Raw genomic sequence first — 22,574 nt, 5'->3', positions numbered from 1 at the left:
GACCAGAGGAAGGATGGATACACGCAAGCACACACGACCAGAGGAAGGATGGATACAAACAAACAAGCAAACACACACACACACACACAAATACTTAAATATATAGTTTTAATTATGGTGGACAAAAGTACCACATATGGCAAATCATAAAGCAAAATTCATACAAAATTACAGATCTATGTGAAGGAAGGGGTTTCATAAGAAATAATACTATAAATAATAAGATTTGAGGGTTATGAAAAAATTACTTTCTCTTTTACGCTGTTTCTAATCTGGGGCAGAACTCTTTTCCCACCTATCAGTTAACTGACTGCAAGCCTGGTGATATGTCTTCTCTGGCAAAATCTCTGGTCACACCTGGGAGCAAATGTGGCCATTCAAGGTAAAGGCCAAATATGTAATTTGGACCTTGAAGAGAAAGGAACTGGATTAAAATATCCTCTTATACATTTTAACATGCGGGGTGCGGTAGGGGCAGTAATTTCACAAAGTCCCCACAGATGCACTGGCAAAGTTCCCCCAGGGACCCTGGGAATTCCAGACAACGGGTTGAGAACCCAGAGGCGGCCGTCAGAAGCCAATCTCTTTAGCTTACGCGGTCTTGCCCTCGCTGTCATGTTTGGTGGCGCTGGCCCCCTTCTTGCCCAGCAGCGAGGCCACCTTCTCTGCGTCTCCGTTCTCCACGGCCTGCAGCAGCCGGTCATCATTCTTGTTCCACTCGTTGGTCTGTGGAGCAAAAGGGAGACGCAGAGCCAGTGAGCAATATAGCGGCCACGGCCATGCAGCCGGCGGGACCTTGGTCCTCCCCACTCCCCAAGCCTCCCATCGCTCAGATCAGAACCTGCCCCCAAATGCACGACTTTAAAAATACCTTTCCCTTCACCATGGACACACCCAAAAAGACCGGTTTCCCAAAAGAAAACATCCACAATTCGATGAAACAGCGGCCAGTCACCAAACTCTGAAAGAAAAGCAACTTCTTTCAACTGAAATGGGGAAGGTGAAGCAACTTAAAAAGACCAAGAGGTCAGTTTACACATTAGCTTATTTCTAGCTAAACCTGACAGCTGGCGCCACAGCACACTGACCTTGGACCTGGTCAGCAGCTCACTGGGCTCCTGATGTTACAGGACCAACCAGCCACCAGCCCAAGGTTACCTGAGGATTTACACATGCGAGCCTCCATCTGCTTTGGTAGTTGCTGCTTCTGGCCTGTTTACTCGACTTGGAATTTTGAGTTGTATGCTGGTCTTAAGTAGTTGTCTAGGCCTCCGACTCAACAGAGTATCACCAGAAACTAAACTTCCTCCTGAGCAAACTATTCCACATCAAATAGCTCTGAGCAAAGTGTCCGCCACCATGGACCCTCAGCCCCAAGAGAACAATTCTGCAAACCGCAGTAACAGTAAAGCTTTCAGCTGCACAAAAACTAGTTTCTACTCTTAGAAGGGAAAGAAGATAATATAAGAGCAAAAAGAGTCTCGAGTACTAAGAATTGTCCAACGTGAAAAGGCAGCAGTGAGCCATTGAAGATTTTAGAGCAGAGGAGACAATAAACTCGGTGATGGAAGAAGAGTCAATGGGAGGTATGTGAAGCATGGGGGGGGTGTTCATCGAGGGGGAGGAGATCCTGGGACACATCAAAGCCCCTGGGAAACTTTGCAGGCCCAGCCTGCCCTCCAGACACATCCCCACCCCAGCCCTTGCTAAGCCTACTTTCTGGCCTCTCCAGCCGTGGACACCACCACCCTGAAAGAGAAACTTCTTCCCTCCCCAACGCTTTCTGTAGACAGGTCTCTAGGGCTGGCTGCTTCCCTGTGACACCAAAAATAAGAATCTCCAAGTAATTCATATTAAAGGCTTTGCCACGGACCACTTCCAGGAAGACACAAGGAGACTCTGGAGATTTAAAAGCTAACAAGAGGGACTCTTTTAAAGGACCGCAGTCTTCCACGGGCCAGAAGTGTGTTCACATCTCTCTGTACGCATGGAACTGGGAAACCCAACAGGACTGTGCCCTCTCATACAGCAAGGGTGAGGCCACAAGATGTCCGCAGCACCCCTCCCACCCTAGCCTAGAGGCAGGGCTTTAGAGAAAGCCACAGGCCGGGGAGGAGTGCAACAGGTATAACCCAGGGTTCAAGTCAGGAATTTGCTTCTCTGAGAGTCTCAGGGCGGGGTGTCTTCCATTTCTCAGGACTCCCTCCTTCCCGCATGAAGGAGGAAGTCCTCCTTCTTCTTGCCATCACTGAGTGCAAGCACACAGCAAGCATGAGGTAGGTTTGAATGAAAATCACAAGTCTGTTCTCTAGGCTGCGTGAAGTCCAGAACTTTAGATGGACACCTACATGCTACGGATCTGAAGTCACCTGGAAAAAAAACACCTCTCTGCCTCAGTTTCCCAAAGCTTTGAACTGGATGACCACTGTGATTCCTCTAAAGCTTAAAAGGTTTAATCTATAAAATGTCCCACACCAAACAGTGCTAGGAATTATTCGAGAACAGTGCTGTCTGTGATAATGGAAATGTTCTATATCTGCACTGTCCAAAACTGTAGCCACTCGGCCAGTGAGTCTCAACCAGGGGTGACTCTGCCCCTCAAGGGACATTTAGCAATCTCAACAGACAGTTTTGACTGTCATGACTAGAGAATGCTCCTGGCATCCAGTAGGTAGAGCCTGGGGTGCTGCTAAACACCCTACAATGCATGGGATGGCTCCCTCCCCCCAACCAAGAATTATCTGGCCCCAAACACCAGTCTCGAATTAGCCACACGTGGCTATTGAGCAGTGGAAATGTGGCCAATGCGACTGAGGAACTGGATTTTTAATTTTAATTTTAAACTCCAAGTGCCAGTAGCTAGGGGCTATCATACAGAACGGCACAGCTTCACATGAAGGCTCTCTAAATACTGTTTAACAAAGAAAGAGTGTGTCTGGGCCAAATCATCCCCAATTCTCCTACAACAATCAATTTACTCACAAAGAAGACATTAGGTTTTCTCTTCAATTACAAATCGGGCTTCCTATTGAAGGGGAAGAAACAAACATACTGCCCAAGGCACAAGCATTTGTTAGTGGAATAGCAAGCTTTACTTAACGACAAAACGTAGCAAACACCAAGAAACAGGTCAGCTTATTTCCCCCCACTGCATTTTACTAGCCAGGACAAAACAAAAAAAGTTTACTGAAGCACATTTCGGACCAGTTACTCCTACCTACATTATCCCAAACGCAGCATTATTATTAGTGTTGTCTTTTAAAATCCTTCCCTAATTTAAACTGACCAAATTAAAACTGGATTGGGCAGATCAAAAGGATATTAAATCTCAGAGGACTGACTGAAAGTACCTAAGCAAAGAAAGGCCACATGAAAGGATTTTCCTTCTCAGTGCCGCTAAGGCCCTCAGCTGGGGCAGAGAAAAATCTGATTGCAGGGGCTCTCTAAAATTAGTTACACGTGGATCTGTTACCGGACACAAGTTTGTGTGCCCAACAAACCAAAATGTCGGGAGTTTGGAGCAGAGAAAGGTTTATTGCAGGGCCATGCAAGGAGAAAGGGTGGCTCGTGCCCCCCAAAACCCCGGAGAGCAAAGAATTTTTAAAGGCGGGGTGGGGGGGTGGCGTCCCAGGGTATGTGATCAGCTCGGGCACAATTCTCTGATTGGACGATGGGCGGCTTAGGTACCAGAAGGTCTGGGGGCTATGTGCTCAAGATCATCCAGTAGTTCTTCCATTTGGTGGTGGTTTCTTAGCATCTGAAAAGCCCAGGCAATGTGTAGGAGATACCATTATCTGAGTACTTCAGAGAGGAGCTACAGCAGAGGATACGGGAGAGGGGTCTGTCGCGGGGAGGGTCCAGGGTCCCCGCTCGGCTACAAAGGTGCCGGGAGGGTGGTTTTGCAGGACAGGGCACGGAAGCCTTGAGCTCCCACACGCATGCGCACACACACCCCATACCTTGCCCTATGCGTTTCTTCCATTTGGCTACTCCTGAATGGTATCCTTTATAATAAACTGACAATAGTAAGGGAAGTGCCCTCCTGAGTTCTGTGAGCTGTTCAAGCAAATCATCAAACCTGAGGAGGGCGGGACTTCCCTGGTGGTGCAACGGCTAAGACTCTGCGCTCCCAATGCAGGGGCCCCAGGTTCGATCCCCGGTCCGGGAACTAGATCCCACATGCCGCAACTAAGAGTCTGCATGCCTCAACTAAGGAGCCAGCGAGCCTGCCTGCCTGCCACAACTAAGACCAGGTGCAACGAAATAAATAAATATTTTAAACAAACAAACAAAAACCTGAGGAGGGGGGTTGTGGGACCCTTGGACCTTATAGCTGGCCAGTGAGAAGCATGGTTGGCCCAGGACCTGAAACTGGCATCTGAAGTGGGAGCACTCTTGTGGGACTGAGACCTTAACCTGCGGGGTCAGACGCTAACTCCAGGGCGTTAGGGTCAGAGCTGAAGTGCATCGCTGGACACCCACTTTGTCAGGGAAGTTGAAGAGCTGGGTGTTGGTATGACGGAACCCTCCACCCCGGCCCGCATCCGGGGCTGTAAGCAGACAGGTTAGGGGGTCCCCGGAGAAAGAGAACCAGGAATGGCTCTCCTGACATAAGAGAAGCCATTCTGGCCTAAGCCATTTTGTGATCTAAGCCTGGCCATAATGCTTGCCCTTGAACAGGTCTCAGTGATCAATGATCCCAAGGGAACAAAGGAATTCGGAAACAGAGAAAAGGCAGTCAAACAATAGTGCAGTGATAAAGCAGAGTCCTAGTTCCTCCTCAAGGGACAGAAATAATAATATATCTCTGAGTTCTTTAGGAACTAAGGCCCCCACCCAGGAGGAGGATGGAATGGTGAGGTTGACCGTCCTGACTTCAATCAACTAAAGCTTGGACTAGTTGACCTGTGCCCCAGTTCTATGCTGAATTCTCCTCTGCTCAAGCCCCCTCGTGAATATGCATATATCCTTAGCATAAAACTTCCCCCACTTTGCTGTTCTGAGGGAGATGCTGCTTTGGGAGAGATCCCCGGGGTTCTCCTTACTGGCTGCAAGTAATGAATCCTTCCTCTTCCTGATCTTCGGCTTGTCTGTGTCTATTGGCTCGACATCCACCAAGAGGTGGATCCGGTTTTCGGGTAACAGTGTCAGAAGTAGATCACAGGATAGATGAAGTGTGAAATCTTGCCATAACATTCCAAAGTAATTCACTCATACTCTGGAATCAAGGAAGGCTTCCGGAGACCACCAGCACATCAATAAACCCCCTCCCCCTGCTGGCACTCCCTCCACAGGGCAGGCTCAGCTCTGCCTCCACGCTGGGCTCCTGGTTCCCTTAGAACAGTGTTTTTAACCTCTTAGTGGATTAATCCAACATCAAAAATAATAATAAAGTAGAAAAACATTTTTAAACATCAGATGCATAATATTTAATAAGGTTAAACGTTCTATGAAACTTCTAAGTGTGTAGTGGGTGGTGATATAAAATATATTTCTTACTGGGGAATCACAATAAAAAACGATGGATGCCACTGCTTCAGAAGGCAGTCATCCCATCCGCCTCTGGAAAGGCTGCCTTCTAAAGCCCAATGGACCCTGCAGGCTCTTTAAGCCTTTCCAGGTGACCTCTCTGGGCTTCTCGCCGCTGTCAGTCCCCGAGGGCCCGCCCACTCACCTCCACTGAAGCCCACAGTCTAGACTTGATGAAATATCGCGTCCGGGCTTTTGTGCGCCAGCTCAGCGGGTGCTAGTTTTGTCTCCTGGTCTCCAGCTCCCTCAAGGCACTGACAACAGCCTTTATTCCTTAGCCCCGGGGTGCCTAGTAAATGCTCAGTGTCTGATTTTAGTAGGAGTTTCTTCCTCTTGATCAGCTTCAACCTCTGACTTGGCAAATATTTCTTTCTTCATTTCTGAAACTCTTTCATCCTTTTGCAAACAACTATTTAATGATGTTTCAGATTTTATTTTTAAACAAGCTAAACAAATCCCGCTCCCTCAGCTTTTCTACTCCATTAACTCTTCTAAGGCCACTTTTCCGAGATTTTAATCCTAGGTACACTTTCTCCAAATCTCTTCCCAACCAAGGATCCACGCCCCATCAATCCATCAGGGTGAACCCAGTGTCCCCCAGTCAGGGGAACCGCATGTGAACTGGTTAAATACACAGACTCCCAGGTCCCATCCTGGAGAGATTCTGGTCCCAGCGATCTGGGGAGTAGGGTGGGCAGAGGGCCCTGGACTGACCCAGGTTCAACGACTGCTCTGATTCGGATTGCAGGTTTGGGGACAATGGGAACCCATGCTAAAGCTAAGCAGAGAATTTACTTGAAAGAATTTTCTTCCCCCACAAGGCGTCATTAAGGACAGGGATGGGAGAAGGGAATTCTTCTTCACTTTTTCCTTACGGAACTAGGTATTTTGTTTCCTACAAAAGCTTAATAAATATTAGGCTTTCTCTAGGAGTTGCATGTGCAACCTGTGTATAAGACATGTATGAAATGTCAATGAAAGCATTGTTCATAATAGGCAAAAATGACAAGTCATCACACATCCAATAACAGAACACGGATGAATAAATTACAATATAATCAAACAACGGAATATCACACAGCAGTGAAAATGAACACAACTGCATGCAAGAACACGGATGAATATTTAAAACAATATTGGTGAAAGTAGCAAGACACAAAAGAACACAACAGTACGACTGCACGTATATAAAGATGAAAACGGAGAAAATGGATCCATGTTGTTTAGGGATGCACATGTAGATGATAAAACCATAAAGAAAAGAACAAGGATAGTGGCTGGGGTGTGTGTGTGTGGCATCTGATCTGCAAGGGACACCTGGGCGCAGTCTAGAGTCCGGCTCAATTTCCTGACCTGGTTGGTGCCTCTACAGATGTTCACTTGTTAAAGTCTACGTTCTTGTTTTGTGCACTCTTCTCTATACGTGATTTCACACACACACACACGCACACGCACAGAATTTAGAAAGAAGTCTTGTGGTTCATTTTCTGGTCAAATCATCACCAGACCAAGTGCCTTTGGACAGTCTGCATTCTCACTTGCTGTCTCCTCGTCTCTAAAATAAAGGCGGCCTGCTGCCAGAATGTGGCTCTTAGGAGGCCTCACAAATCCCCTGGAGAATCTGATTAACGTATGGACTTTTCTCAGAATAATGCACAAACACACACACGTTTGCATACAAAAGAGGGTTCTCTGGGGATTTCCCTGGTGGTCCAGTGGTCAGAACTGGGTGCTTCTACTGCAGGGGGCCCGGGTTCGATCCCTGGTCGGGAAACCGCGATCCCGCAAGCCTTGCACCTCGGCCAAAATTAAGAAAAAAAAGATTATTCAAAGAGGGTTCTCCAGCAGCGTAAACCCCTACCCCTAGGCCCATCTGTAAGCCTAAATTAAGAATGCCTGGCATAGAGAAAGAAAGAGCCTTCAGATTTTAAGTGCTGCCGAGTTGAAATTCCAGCACCACCACCTCGCATTTAGGTGGTCTGGAGTAGGTCATCCACATTTAAGTCTCTATTTCCTTATCTGTAAAATGGGAGAAATCCTACCTACTTGCACATTAGCCTGGGAATTAAATGAAATGTACATAAAGGGCCTGCCACACATTAGGCACCAAAAAAATGGTGATTATGGTTAGGCTTAAATTACATGATCTGCACGGTTCCCTTTTTGGTTTACGCTCTGAGTCTTCCAAAATGTACAAATTAGGACGGATGGCCCACTACCCTTTCAGGGGCGGATAACGCCTTAAATTTGCAAGTTTTCTACTATGCTTCTTAAGAATCACATTTTAAAGGGCTCTAGAGACAACACTCACAGACATGAAATTAACTATTTTAGTGACTATGGCTCACTTCTCCAGGAGACTGTTTAAACAGACACTGTTTCAACAGAGCACATTGGGCCCCACTTGCAAGTTCAGGAAGCCATATGTTACACTCTGGAGACATGTGTAATGTGTCAGCTGTGAAGGGCAGCATGTGGGAAAGGCAGACCTTACCTTCCATGTGGGCTCCAAACATTCCTGCTAATATATCACAAATGGGATTTTCAATGGCTGGTCGGTAAGTGTCCTATTCGTCAAATCATTTCCAAATGACACTCTTACTTAAGAGCTTTTCCTTGAAGTTTGGCCCTTTTGAAAGACTTGCCTGCCTCCTGCGAGGGTTGCAGAGACCCTGTCAACCACATGATGAACGCTGGGGCTTTGGCAACTGGCGACGTCTGCCCTTGGCCAGACGTGGCATCACCTTCTTTTCTCTTGGTTTAATCACTGGGAACTGAAAAACCAGTGGAAACTCAGTGGTCGCAGACGTCTGGCTAGTGGGCAGGTTTGAGTTTTGGAATACACCAACCCAACCAAAAGAACCCAGAGGCACAGAGCGATCCAGGAAGAGAAAGTTTCTTTGACTTCCTTTAGGAAAAATGCTAAAAACCCTAAGGATCAAAAATTCACGGAGCTCCTGCTGGACACAGGTTGAGCGGCCATCCGGAGGAGTCTATTTGAGAGATTATCTTTGGCAAGACTGCCTTTCTCTCTCTAGTTTACGGAGAGTAGACTGTTTTGCCAAAATAATCAGTTCGGCTAAAATGAACATTAGACAAAGTAGACAGTGTTTTCACCACAGGGAAGGTTTCAGATTCACACCATCCAGGAAAAAAAAAAAAAAAAAGAGCACACACCTCCTATTTTGAGACAGAGGACAAGAAACTGGCAAGCTTGGGGCCAGATGATACTTTCCCCTGTTAACTGCACCAGCCAGCGCTTATTAGATATCTACCTACTAGGTACAAAGTAACATTTGAAATTCTATAGAGGTTAACATTCATGTATTTGTTCTTTCATTCATTCAAACTCAGTGCCTTTTACATGATTGGCATAGTCTTTACTGAATTTTCTATATAGTTGAGACAAAACATAGCAACATGAGAAATATGCCAACAATACAAGACTCAGAGTGGTAAAAGGAGTGAAATGGGGAATCAGTCCAATGAAAGGGAGGGATGACTTTCAGCTGGGCAGGAAGGGAAGGCTTTTTGACTGGATGATGAACTAGATCTTGCAATGAGTAATATTTAGGTTAATGGAAAGAAGACACAACAATTGAAAACTGCAAGATGTATTTAGAAAGGAGTGTAAATAGTGAGCTGATCCACGTGAGGCCTTCCAAGACTGTCCTCTTTGGCATCCATGGAACACCCAGGAAATTACCAATAGACAAGGACTTAAAAATCTGACCATTGTCCTGTCTTTAACAAGCCCAGCAGCTTCATATAATGTCAGTTACTTCAGACCAAAAGGTAAGTTCCTCTAAAATGAGTTTCCCTCTCCCCACATTTTTAGGTCAGTTTATTCACACATGCAGGTTCCAGTGTCTCTGTTGAATCACCCTGAAACCTGCCAGCGTCCCTTCAACAGGCTGTGTTATGTGATCCCACAAAAATGCTGAATGCTGCGTCACGGACCTAACACATAATTAATTATCTACACCTCCACCCAGAAACAGGCTAGTCCCTCTGCCAGACACACTTCACACACCGCCCTACTCACTGCTGGTCACCTGGACCGGTCACTTCCCCGGCTAGGCTCTCCCGTGCTTCTCTTCCACGGCGTTTGGCACAGCTATAATTACACAGTATTCCTCAAGTACCGGCCAGTCAACCTCTCACTGGACTGGGGTCTCCAGGGCACGGCCAATGGCCAGCATCTATCTTGTTCATCATAAAGCCATGGGCCCTGGCCCACTGCCTGCCAGATGGTAGGGGCTCAACTCAGAGCTGTTCCTCCAACAGCTTTGTTCTCCTTCCTTCTACCTCGGGAGCCAGTACTGATTAATCTCCATTGACGCCTTTGTCTCAGTTCACAAATGCATGTAAAGGCTCCATAATCCTACCAAATTCCTTCCTTTGACTATGCTAACCAGTTTAAAACATTATTCTACACTTAAAACCATGTCACATCAGGTAAAAACAGTCTCAAGGGAACAGAGATAAATCTGGGAATAGGTCAAACCAACTTTACCCTTCAGGAAGGAAAATGGTTTCATCCAATTCAGTTGGGCTCAAGTATTTGTTTATTTTATATACACACAACAAACAGGGGAGTATGTGTGTATATACACATACACACACACATACATACACGCACACACACACACACGCACACGCCGTACCATGGCAAGTCCTAGGGATAAAAAGATGGATATGAAGTAATGTGGACACTTCTGAGGACAGAAACACGCCCAATAAGCACTTACATCACCATCTGTCAGTGCTCAGCCAGTGCTGAGAACTGAGTGCTACGGAAGCCCAGAGAGGATGCTATTACCCCCAAAGCAGCTAAAATCGCACAGTTCTAGGAACTGTACTACAGTTCCTACTTAATATTACATAATTGTAATTACATTAATATTACAAAAATGTAACCCCATAAGAATATAAATACAATTGCATATTAACAAAAACCCTATGAAGCAGGTACCATCGTGAGTTCATTTGACAGATGAGAAAACAGGCACCGAGAGGTTAAGAAGCATGAAAAGCTACTCTTGGTTCTCTCAAGAGAAGAAAGGTAAAGCAGCTCACTTTAAAGAAAATGAAGACACTTTTTAGGATGAGCAACACTGAAGCGTGTTTACAGACTGAGGCAAGCAAGGGGGTCAGTGGAGAAAGGAGGAGTGCAAAACATAAGGAGTGGGGGGAGGAAGGGAGGATTCAGCCCAGGCAGAAGGCTGATCTCTGTGAGTGAGAGACTAATTAACTCATGTTACGGCTCAGAGACAGAAAGCAGGAAGAGGAGGGCAAGCAGAGACTCTGTGGTAGAGAGGACGTCAGTTTGTGTTTTATAGCTTCTGTTTTCTCGGGGAGACAGGAGGTAAAGTAGGCAGGGTCAGGGGTGGGCTAAGGAGCTCGAGAAATGTTCCCAGTAGCTCCTGGGGGAAATGAGAAAGGAAACCCACTTGGAATGAGTAAAGGGGTTTGCAAGCAGCCCTGAAGGTCCAGCTGAGAGCAGGAATTATAACTCCATAAAGGAACCACTTAGTGGTGGTGTGGGATTTTTCACTAGAAGCATTAGGTAGGACGGGAGCAAGGCGTGGGTAGCTTGATCCATGCCTGGAGACTGGGAAGACAGATAAAGGAGAGATTCCAGGGTCAAGAGGACAGGAGGTACCAGGGAACAGGTATTTGAAACGACTATGGGATCAGGGCAGAGAAGGGTAAGGTCTGGACACAGTCCTATAGACCAGAGGCAGGTTGTCAGATGGGTCATTTAGACGAAGGTTAGAATTCCCGTGATGATAGCAGAAAGGAAAAGTAGGAGCTAAATTCCTAGAAAAAGAGCCCCCAAAAGATGATGAAGAAAGCGATGGTTATGCTGTGGCCCAGCATAACCAAAAAGAGTGATTGTCAACAGAGAAAGGAGTGATGAGGTTGCAGAGCAAATGGCACAAGCCTTAATATAGAAATGGCTTCCTGTGACTTAACTTGAGTTTCTACTATGTACCAGTCCCTTCCGGGTGCCCTCAAGAATTGACTTCATTTCAGTCTAAGCACCTGTACTGGCTTGAATAGTATCACTACAAAAGTCACGTCCCCCCGCCCACAAACCCCAGAATGTGACCTTACTTTGAAAGAGGGTTTTTGCACATGTAATCAAGTTAAGAGCAGGTCATTCTGGATTAGGGTAGGCTCCAAGTCCAATGACTGGTGTCCCTGCAAGGAGAGGTGAAGACATAGAGGAAACAGAAAGAAGGCCGCGTGATGACAGAGGCAGAGACTGGAGTTACGTTGCCATTAACCAAGGAATGCTGGCAACCACCAGAAGCTAGAAGAGGTAAGGAAGGATTCTTCCTTAGAGCCTTTGGAGGGAATATGGCCCTGTCAACGCCTTGATTTGGGGCTTCTAGCCTCCAGATCTGTGAGAGAACAGATTTCTGTTGTTTTAAGCCAATTGGTTTATGGTATTTACTATGGCAGCTCTAAGAAATTAATACACCATCCAGTGAGGTACTTATTATTATCCTCATTTTACTGAAGAGGAAACTGAAGATCAGAAAAATATAAGTATCTTGGCCAAAGTTACAAGGTCAGAAAGTAAAAGGATCAGGATTCAAACCCCAGACCTTTGTACCTTTTCCACTGTACAGTCCTGCCCCTCACGTACGTTCACTGCACTGGGGAAGACCAGGTAGAACACAGATGGTGGGCCATGTGAGGCAGAGGGACACACCTCAGTCTGGTGGTACTAAGATTGGAAACTCTAAGCTCTAAATCCTTTTTAAAAGCAGGAACCCCACTAAAGCAAACTCAATATGATACATGAACTTCACGGTTATACAAAAGCATTTAAAGTATGGTTATTTATAAGCATATTCACAGTAAGGTCTCTTTGAGTAGTAAGCTCATATATATATTTATTTATGAATCATATGTAAATGAGACTTGATTTACTCAAAGAATGTTCATTACTTAAAGGGAGATACATGTGTAACAATGAATATCTTAAGGCCTGAGCAAGGCTTTCCTTGCACACAGACAGGACACCTCTGGACATGTCTGGCTATAATCCAAGCACACGCCACGTGCCAAGTATTTCTGGCATGCATCTGAGCATAATAGGCAGCCACAGCCCCTGAGCTTTGCTCTTTACCCAAGGGGCACAATATAGATTTCACATGAAGTATCCAGACGAAATGATTTCATCCATAAGGTCTTAAGCCAAACGCGTGAGTGCACTTTAAGTGCCTAAATGGTCAGAGAAGAGGATGGGGGGGGCGGATCCCTTGCCCTGCTCATGCCCAGGCATCATGCCCTTTATAGATGTTAAATGATGACCGCGGGACAAAATGATAGCTAAAGAAATCTACGAGAAGAGGAAACACTCCTTGAAGTTACAAATTCTACGAGCGTTCTCTGCTCTGTATTTCCTGCTCCCCCTGCCCACTCCCTGCACTGGTACCCCACCCCATACTCTTCCATCTGGAACCAGTCAGTTCAGCAGGTGAAAGCCGGGATCTTCAATGGGGTAGATGTCGACCCAGAACCAGGATATCTCCATTGCCAAGGACTCGTTTTCCTGTTTGGGGACTAAGAATATTTAAGAACCCCAAGTTTAGGGTAGGAGACCAAGGCAGCTCCCCCTACTTAGTGTCCCCTAACCATGTGCAAGTCACAGGTGACTATAGTGAGTCGAATAATGCCCCCCATTCATATCCACCTAGAACCTCAGAATGTGACCTTAATTGAAAATAGAATTTTGAGATAAAAATGGGCCCAAAATCCAATGATTGGTTTCCTTATAAGAAGTGAGGACAGAGACATGGGGAAGAAAGCCATGTGAAGATGGTGGCAGAGATTAAAGTGATGTGTCTACAAGCCAAGGAGTACCAGCAGTCAGCAGAAGGTAGCAGACAGGCATGGGGCATTTTCTCCATCAGGACCCCCAGAAGGAACCAATCCTGCCTGGGCCTTGATTGTGGACTTCTGGCCTTCTGGACTATAAGAGAATCAATTTCTGTTTTAAGCCATCCAGTCTGTGGTAGCCCTAGGAATCTAAGACAGTGACCCATGGAAAGAGGGTTGCTTAACCAGCACAAAATGGCCCACACAGGACTCCATCCCCGCTGACTGCGGGTCAACAGAAACCTTCTGGGGGACCCACAGATGACACTGATTCAGTTCCTGTTTGTTCACAGCCAGCAGGGTACAGACACAGAAATGGGGAACCTGCAGTAAGGTGGCTGTACCTAGCGTCTATCTCAAGGCTGGTGGAACGGCCAAATTTTAAAAAATCGACTTCTCTAAGTTTTTCAAAATTTTTAGAAGGAAAAACTTTTTATGATTAAAAAAATAATAATGTACCTGTTTATACCCCATGTCTTTCAAAGAGCATGGTTAAGTGGCTACATAACAGAATCACCTAAGTCTCTTGGAAAAAATATGAGTGTTAACTTTTAAAAATTCTCTACGTGATTCTATTGTGAGCCAGAACTATTCTTCCCTGGGCAACAATGAAGATGACACATTAGCCTGATATTAACCGCATTTGTCTCTGTTAAAATGCTGAACTAGTCGAGAGGGTGAATCTCAACATTCCCTACCTTTCCGCACATAAAGATGGCATAAGTCCCAACAGGCAATCGAGATGCCCCACAGAGAGAAAAGGACCTTAACCAAACTCACTGCACCCTCCTTCCGACGGGTCCCTTGTCCTGATGCCCGTGCCTCGGTTAGTGGTAAGTTCATCTGAGATATTGTGATTAAAAAATATATATATATATCTGATCTCCGTCCCCATTTCCAGCACAGAGCTCCTAAAAAAAAAAAGTGTCTTTTGTTATATTAATGAGGTGACTTTTGGACCACAACTAAGGATGGGGGCTGGTTGCCAGGAGAAACAATCATGTGTTAGAGGGTTGGAACTTTCAGTTCTGCGCCCCTAGCCTCAGGGAAGGGGAGCGGGGCTGAAGTTTAATCTGCTGCCCATGGCAAATGATTTCATCAGTCATGCCTAGGTAAGGAAGCCTCCATACAAACCCAAAGGACAGGGTTTAGAGAGCTTCCGGGTTAGTGAATACCTGGAGGTGCAGAGAGGGCATGGGAGCTCCGTGCCTGTTCCCCATACCTCGCCCTGTGCATCTCTTCCATCTGGCTGATTCTGAGTCATCTCCTTCTATAAATAAACCAGAGATCTAGTAAATGGAATGTTTCTTCGAGTTCAATGAGCCGCTCTAGTAAATTCATCAAACCCAAAGAGGCGGTTCTGGGAACCTCTGATTTATAGCCGGACAGTCAAAGGTACAGGTGAAGACCTGGACTTGCGATTGGCATCTAAAGTGGGGGCAGTCTTGTGGGACTGAGTCCCTAACCTGTGTAATCTGATGTTGTCTCCAGGTAGACAGTGTCAGAATTGGGTTGAAGAGTACGACACCCAGCTGATGTCAGTGAATTGCTTGAAGGTGTGTGGAAAACCCCACCTACTGTAATTGGTACTAGAATCATATTGTCAGTCAAGCCAAAGACCCTGGCTCTTCTCTCCCTCCACCTCCCCAGCCAATTACTCACCAACAACTGTTGACAACTGCTTCTCTGGTTTCTCTTGTGTTGACTTGTTTTCCATCCTACAGCCAATGCCTTTAACTAATCCAGTTCAGTTCCACAAACACATGCTTTTGTCAGGCATCACGCTAGACACTTCAGACGGGGCCCTCCTCTTTGGGCACACCGACAGGTACAGATACTTGGAGAACCAGGGAAGAGGTTCTGACACGGATCACTGTTTACCTGGGACGTTTCAACAGCCTCTTAACTGGCCTTTCTACCTCTGGTCCCGCACCCTCCACCCACCTCCACCCCAGCCCTCCTTCTTCCCATGCCAACTTCCCTGGGGGTTAAATGTTCTTGCCTTCTGCTCTGGCTCACTTTCATATACAAAAATCACCCATGGCTGTCTATGGCCAACAAGAGACCCAATACTCTTTAGTGCCCCTCCACACACACATACAATGGAAGGCTTCTCTTAATCCAGTTTCAAACCTTCAGTTCCACTCTGCCCACCTCTCCCTCTGGCCCCCGCCATGGCCCTACACAAACGCTCCACTTGAGCCAAGCTCTTGGGCTCCAGAATCCAACTTATTCTTTCCCCTTCTATGTGAAAACTACTCAAGTAATTTTTCCTCTCTCATTTCTATCTTGCCATCTCTCTCTGCCAAGGAGGCATAAAGCTGCTCCCTGCCTTCTGTTTTAACGAAGTTTTACACTAGCCTTTGAAGTATATGGTTTTCCCATTTCATGTCTCACAGAGAGAAGATAGAGTGCAGGGCTAAGAGCTTGGATTCTGGGCTCCTGGATCCAAGCCCTGACTCTACCACTTATTAGCTGTGTACCCTGGAGAAGTCATTTAACTCCCTATGCCTCAGTTTTCTTATTTGTAAAATGGAAGATAACAGCACATTTAAAAATATTTGACTCCCCAAACAGATTGTACTTGATGGCAGAAAATTTCGTATTCTTCCACAGTCCCCCTGCCCCTGTTAGTTATCTGAATATTTTTTGATGAATCAATACATTAAAATAAACCTTCTCCAGTTTGGAGGAAACATTCCAGGGCCCCACCTCACCACTACCACTCCAAATTTCTATCTATGCTGCAACTGGCTTTGGAAGCCTCAAGAACCAGAAGGTGACTTAAATAATCAAAACACTACACACACATAAGCGCACTGTCTAATGTTACCAGAGGTTAATTTTAAATAGTCTGGATATTTCAATGTATTTTAGGCAAGAGATACCACTGATTTATTTACAACAAAATTCTTGTAGTTCTCAAGAAAGGGCATAGATATTATAGCTTTTCTACACTCCGATAATAGCCAACCCAAAATAAACTCCAATATCCACCCACAGGGGAAAAATCTTGTTCCAAGAAATTATTTCTGCCTGACGTCTGAAGGCAGAGGGCAGCGGTTTTTAAGAACACAAGACGAGGGGCCATGACGTTTATCATCGGTCTGATCTGTCTGAGGCTTCCCATGAGCATGTGTACAGATGGCCCTCCTGCACCACTGTCTCCCCGGTCCCCCAAGACAAAGGGCCCCCGAGGAGAGCCCAAGAAGACCGAAGCCCGTAACTGCACATTTCCTAATAAGCGCAACGGACAAGCCAAAACCAAGGACACTGACAGATACAAAGAACTTTGGAAAACTCATCAAAGTTCCCATATGTAAAGCCTCATTCATTATCCTTTTAGAGCCCAGAAGGGATTCCCAGAAAAATGTCTCGTCTTCGAATTTTATGATTCAGCTAGATGCCGAGTGCCAAAAAAACACAGACAAAAGGCCCCAAAAGAGGGAAAATTCTAGTCAAGCAATGCTGGGACTCTGATGTGTGGTCTTGGGCTATGGGTTTTGACCTTCATCTAATATAGATGTCAGGAATCTGCAGTTTGGACATACACACTGGAAATGAATGAGTCTATTGGTAAAACAACGAAATAAAAATAGACAACACAGGTGCTTTTGAAATTCTGAAACTCCATTTTCCAGGGCACGTTACACACAACTTATTGTCACTCACAGTCCATTTCTACTGAAAGTTGCTGGGTGTACATCTAGTGGTGGCCCACAGACTGTGAAGTTCAAGGACAGGGGCTCTGGCTTTCACATCTGTATCTCAGGCACCTCGCACCAGCGCTGACACGTGGCCAGTGACGAATACATGTTCATCAAGTGAATGAATGTTTGCCCGAGTGAAAGACTCCAGCAAAGCACTGGGCTTTTTAAAAGATAGTGTTGCTACTAAAATCACTGAGGAAGTAGCCAGCCCTCACAATTCTCCTAAGGTAGTCTTCCCTCTTCACTGCAACTATTTAAAAGTTATTATCTTGACATTTTCATCTTGACACCTCCCTAGACTCCTGGCCATCAACGGACTCCCTTCTATCTATTCTAACAAACCCAAACTCTGCTCTCTATCAGATCCCCAATCTCATGGGCACTTACTGAAACGCAGTATAATATAGTGCTTTAAAGCATGGACCCGGAAGCCAGACAGCCTGGGGTCACAGCCCAGTTCCAGCCCCGTGACCCTGGGCAAGTTCCTTAACTCCTGTGTGCCTCAGCTGTAAAATAAGAGATAGTACGAGTCGCTTCTACCATAGAGTAGTTGTGAGAATTAAATGAATCAAGTATCTGCAAGACATTTAGAACATGGTCTGGCATGCAGTAAGCATTCAGCATGAGTTTGCTAATATGGTTATTATTCACACTCCTAAGGGAATGCCCTTTGTTATTTTGAACAGTGGTTCTCGTCCTCTAGGATTATTGGCTGATGTCCACGTTCACAACACACTCCCATGGCCAATCCCAGATTGACTGGTGGCTACAGCACGTATGAGACTGTCTACAAGTCCCGAAGCTCCAGCTGCACCTCTCAGCTAAGCTACTAAGGTGGTTGGGACCTCGGGAAAATTCAACAATGTCTCCAATATCTTGACCAACTTATCAGTGCCCCATTAAAATGAGCTGCAGAATATAAGATTAAGAGAAAACTTGTATCTGCACAGGAAACCATGGAGAGATGACAGCCACAAGCCAGAAACTTCAGGGAATTTCTTATAGTTTTGGGTCAGATGGGACAAGTTTGAAGAACGGCCAGTTGGACCAATGATGACAGCTGCCCTCTTGCCTGTCAGGAAGATGCCAGGAAGAGACTCCAACAAACTCCATTCATGATGCCTAATTCAGAGGGACAAAGGGAGATGGTGAGGGTGACCCCTCCGTGTTACCACAAAGTGCACCACATGACAACAGGACGCTGAAAAACATGGGAGGCCAACAGTGCAGGCATGTGTGGCTAGCCCAGAAAGGGGTGCTGCCCCAGTGAATTCCAGGCTGCCCCTGACACTGAACTCTAACACAGACAAGAGTTTCTTGCTACAATCACCTCAGATTCACACACTCCTCAGGCTGCTAGGCTTCTGAAATGGCCAAGAACAGAATGACAACCATAGACCTCCTTCTACTTGTTTTTTGGATTGAAATATTTGAGCGGGAATCTTATCCTATCTGATAGAACCCACCTCTTCCCTCAATTCTGGATGAGCATAGCCGTCCTTCTATAAATATTAGCTGCCGGCACAGCACAGGTCCTAAGAACAGCTCCAGCAAGTCCAAAAGAGGCGAATTTCTTTGAGGAATCAGAGCACATTTGTTCCCGTGACACAGAATTACTCTTTAAGAAACCAGAGAGGTTTTCTAATATGTGCTTTTTCAACTAGATTCAGGAGAAAAATATGTCTAAGAAACTGCTCCACAGAACAATCTGGAATCAAAGACGACTACGTGAAGATGCCATATTTAAAACGTGTTGGAAACAGTGAACAGCAGACGGAGGAATCTAGGAAAGTTGGAGCTAAAGTAAGAGACAAGTTTAACTCAAAGGAAAAGAAAAAAGACAATACAAAGGAAAGGAAAAAAGGATCCAGGCAATATATGATGTAGAAATCTGAGCAAAGTTAAGAAATAAAAGAATTAATAAAAGAAAACTACCCTGAGCTAAAGAAAAGCTTGCCTATAAAATGAAATGACTCTCCAAGTTGTGGCTAGGATTAGAGAGAGGGGAGCAGGGGGAAAGAGACCAGTATCTTGAGACATATTCTGTTGACATCTTTTTAAATTTGAAGGATAAAGAAAAAAATGCTACTGGTATCCAGGTAGAAAACAGGTTATTTTCAAAGGCTCCCCAAATCAGGCTGGCTCAGATTTCTCCAAAACACTAAACACCAGGAGGCAGTGGCCCACCACCAACAGAGTTCTGAGAGGAACCGAGCATCCTGTGGCAATTTTATCTGACAGAACTGTCCTTCAGGTGTGCTGAAAACAGAAACTCATTCTCAGACACCCAGAGCATGAGTAAGTATGCCCTTACCTAAATGCTCGCTAAAAGTTTTCAAAGCCATGGTCCCCTTGACCAAGGAACGAATCAATACAAGAACCCCCAAATCTAGGAAATTTGGTTGACATAAATCTTGTGTAGCAAAAGGAAGAAAATGGTTAATATGGCTATAAAACAATGAAGATGTAGATAATCTTCGAACCTGAAAACGAGAATGCAATGTTGATTGCCATCACTCTAAACATTTAGACTTGACATTTCAAAGTTCAAGACAGCGTATTTTCCTCCAATGCACTGTCCTTCCATAAAGGGCATCCTGCTGGGAGACGGTGACCTTCTTGGAATGAATGACAGGTATACATTCAAATAACTGCACAATTCCCCAGATTGTTTTTAAAAAACCAAACCACTCTCAGGATCTGCCTCCAAAATTTTATGCTGGTAGTACTACTTTCCTTAACTTGTCAAAAATCCTTCAAGACCAGCTTAAGTGCCACCACTTTTACCCCCAACATATCCTGCACTATGTCACCTTACCTCTGAATTGCTCTGTTTAGTATCCTAACTATACCGATTACAGTACTCAGAACATAGAGGGGGATTCTACAGATTTCTAGATAATAAAGTAAAATGTGGTAACCGTTAAAAAGACCATTCTTACGACGTTTTCTCGTAACACGAAAGCATTTTTGTGCCTTCTGTTATCTCAATTTATGCAAACCCACTTTGTACACAGACTTTTATGAAAACAGTCTAATTTAACCTGAATTTTAACTTAATCAAAAGGCTTTCCAAGGTGTGTCTGTAACTACGGACTTTGAGGCCAGCTTGGCAGCCAAACTACTGGCATTTTCCTCATATATCACTCTATACACACTCGAGCTCTGCACCTGCCCCCCCCTTCAGAAAAGATTAAAAATCACCTTCTTCAGAGAGTTGTTTTGGGGGCTAAACAGGATAACGCATGAAGACCACACAGTGGTGTGGTTTGTACACATCAAGAGCTGAGTGAATGTTTGCTCTTATCATGACCACCTGTATCATGTACCATGCATTTTTCCAGGCCCGGGGGGTCCACAAGAAATCAGACCCATAGCCAGGTTCCTAACCCACAGAGCTTACAGGCTGATACTCGACTCACACAGACTGAAGAGACGCAGACCCATGACGCAACATTTCTCTGCCTGCTAAAACTCCATTCTAATTTATTAAGCCCTAGGCACTTAAGTAAACCCTGTGGAATTAATTTTCCTGAAACACTTCAGTGATTCGCATAAATTACAGAATAGTCAAGATATAAGACAAATAGCATTTGGAGGCTCTTTCTACAAGTTAGAGTGTTCACATTTTCTGGTCTTCAAAATAAAGGCCACAACATCATTTTTAAAGTTACTTGGAAGATTTATACTGTAATAAAGGCGTTTTTCCAAATTACCATGTACCTTTATAAATGCCAAATAATATTTAGGACATTCAGTTGTTGAAATATAAGCCAGATTGTGGAATGATGTCATAGTTATTAGACCAAGTAAGAGAAAAAGTGACTAAAGCCTCAAAGTTCAGATATTATAAGAAATATATAAATTCTTCAGTAATTAAGGATGTAGGACATGTAAAAGAGAAAAGAGCTGAGACAAGTATGTATTCTACCTTTTCATTAAGCTAATAGTATAATCTCTTTAAAAAACATTTTTATATATGTAAACAGATTCACTGCAGAAAAGTTCAAAAACTACAGAGAATTAAAAAGAATAAAACTTACAGAATCACTCTCAATCCTATCATTCAAGAATAACAAACCTGTTACATTTTTGTACCAGTCCATATTTTTTCTATGCATAAAGCAAATATTTTGTTCTATGACCTGCTTTTCTCACCAGGTAATACATGCTAAACATTTTCCCGTATCAATAACGAGCTACAGCAAAAGTTTTTACAGCCGAAATGGTAATGACATCTAGGTTGTTACCAGGTTCTCATGATTATAAACAGCTCTGGCTTGAACATCTTTGAACATTCATGTCTGTATAGCGTAGTGTGATTTCAAGAATAAATGAGATAAGGCACAAATACTGCTAGAATCTTCCCAGCCTGCCAGTTAATGCCCCACTTCGTAAGTTTACAGGGTTTTTTTTAGCCCTTCAGACCATTAATGGTGTCATTCAACACAGGTGCTCTTCCTTCTTACCCAAATGTCTTTGACACCTAAAATCTTGATATGCTCTTCCCTATTGCCTCAGCATTAAAGACAAAGCCCACTGATGAGGATAAAAAAAAACCACGAGGGGCTTCCCTGGTGACGCGGTGGTTGAGAGTCCGCCTGTCGATGCAGGGGGCGCAGGTTCGTGCCCCGGTCCGGGAGGATCCCACGTGCCGCGGAGCGGATGGGCCCGTGAGCCATGGCCGCTGAGCCTGTGCTGCGGCGGGAGAGGCTACAGCGGTGAGAGGCCCGAGTACCGCAAAAAAACAAAACAAAACAAAACCACTAAATGACCAAACTTCTAAAAAAATAATTGGGGCTGTATACTTCCTCCAGAAGTTAATAAAAAGGTAACAGAGCCAGCCCTGTTAGTATCAGCTTCCTAGTCTCTATTAGAACTAGAGGAGGGGGGAGAACAAGAGTCCCTTGAGGGGAGTGCAGTGCACATGTTTCCAGGCACCCCAGCTGCCCAGCTCACTCCCCATCCGTAACAACTGGTGGGGTATCCAGAGAATCCTGCAGAGATTGGGGGTGCCTCCAAGAAGAAAAAAACATCCCTTCCACTGGTTGCCCATCTATTTAGGCAGTGGACTGGCTGATTTCGCTGTGTCCTGAGCAACAGAAGAGAGAAGAGAAATGAAGAGAAGGAAGGGCGGGGCAGAAGAAGAGAAAGGCAGCACCAGGAAAGCAGCCGACACACCCACAGCTTGGAGAGGCAAGGACCTGTGAGTTTCCTGGGACTTAAGTGGACACCACGTTATGAAGCCTTACTTGAGCCATCTTGCTGGTACCCTGACTGAGATGGCTGTCCTGGGGTGAGAGGACGCCAGCAGCAAGAGGGTAGTGAGGGGGGATAGAAAAGGGCCAGCTGGAGGCAGAGCCCACTGAGTGAGGGTGCTGAGACCTGGGCCATGCTCTGAGCGAGCTGTTGGCGAGAAACAGCCTTGACCAGTGAGAA

The 22,574-nt window shown here is 45.2% G+C and overlaps 1 protein-coding gene across 10 annotated transcripts in view; it reads right to left on the bottom strand.

Moving 5' to 3' along the window:
* Nucleotides 1–22,574, bottom strand: part of RAI14 (retinoic acid induced 14) — a 150,158-nt gene that overhangs the window by 55,096 nt on the left and 72,488 nt on the right. For 6 of the 10 annotated variants that reach the window (XM_029219125.1, XM_029219121.1, XM_029219128.1 and 3 more), the window contains exon 3: nucleotides 596–726. In XM_029219125.1, the coding sequence (XP_029074958.1) occupies nucleotides 596–726 (131 nt within the window). Of the gene's footprint in view, nucleotides 1–595; nucleotides 727–871; nucleotides 1,059–22,574 lie in introns of those variants that run through there. The other 4 variants (XM_029219126.1, XM_029219127.1, XM_029219119.1 and 1 more) reach the window with 3 other exon arrangements.

Source organism: Monodon monoceros, unplaced genomic scaffold, assembly GCF_005190385.1.
Source record: "Monodon monoceros isolate NGI ecotype Baffin Bay Population unplaced genomic scaffold, NGI_Narwhal_1 Super_Scaffold_12, whole genome shotgun sequence".
NCBI classification, from domain to species: domain Eukaryota; kingdom Metazoa; phylum Chordata; class Mammalia; order Artiodactyla; family Monodontidae; genus Monodon; species Monodon monoceros.
The sequence above is the reverse complement of the archived record's forward strand: the minus strand, read 5'-3'. Positions and strand labels throughout refer to the sequence as shown.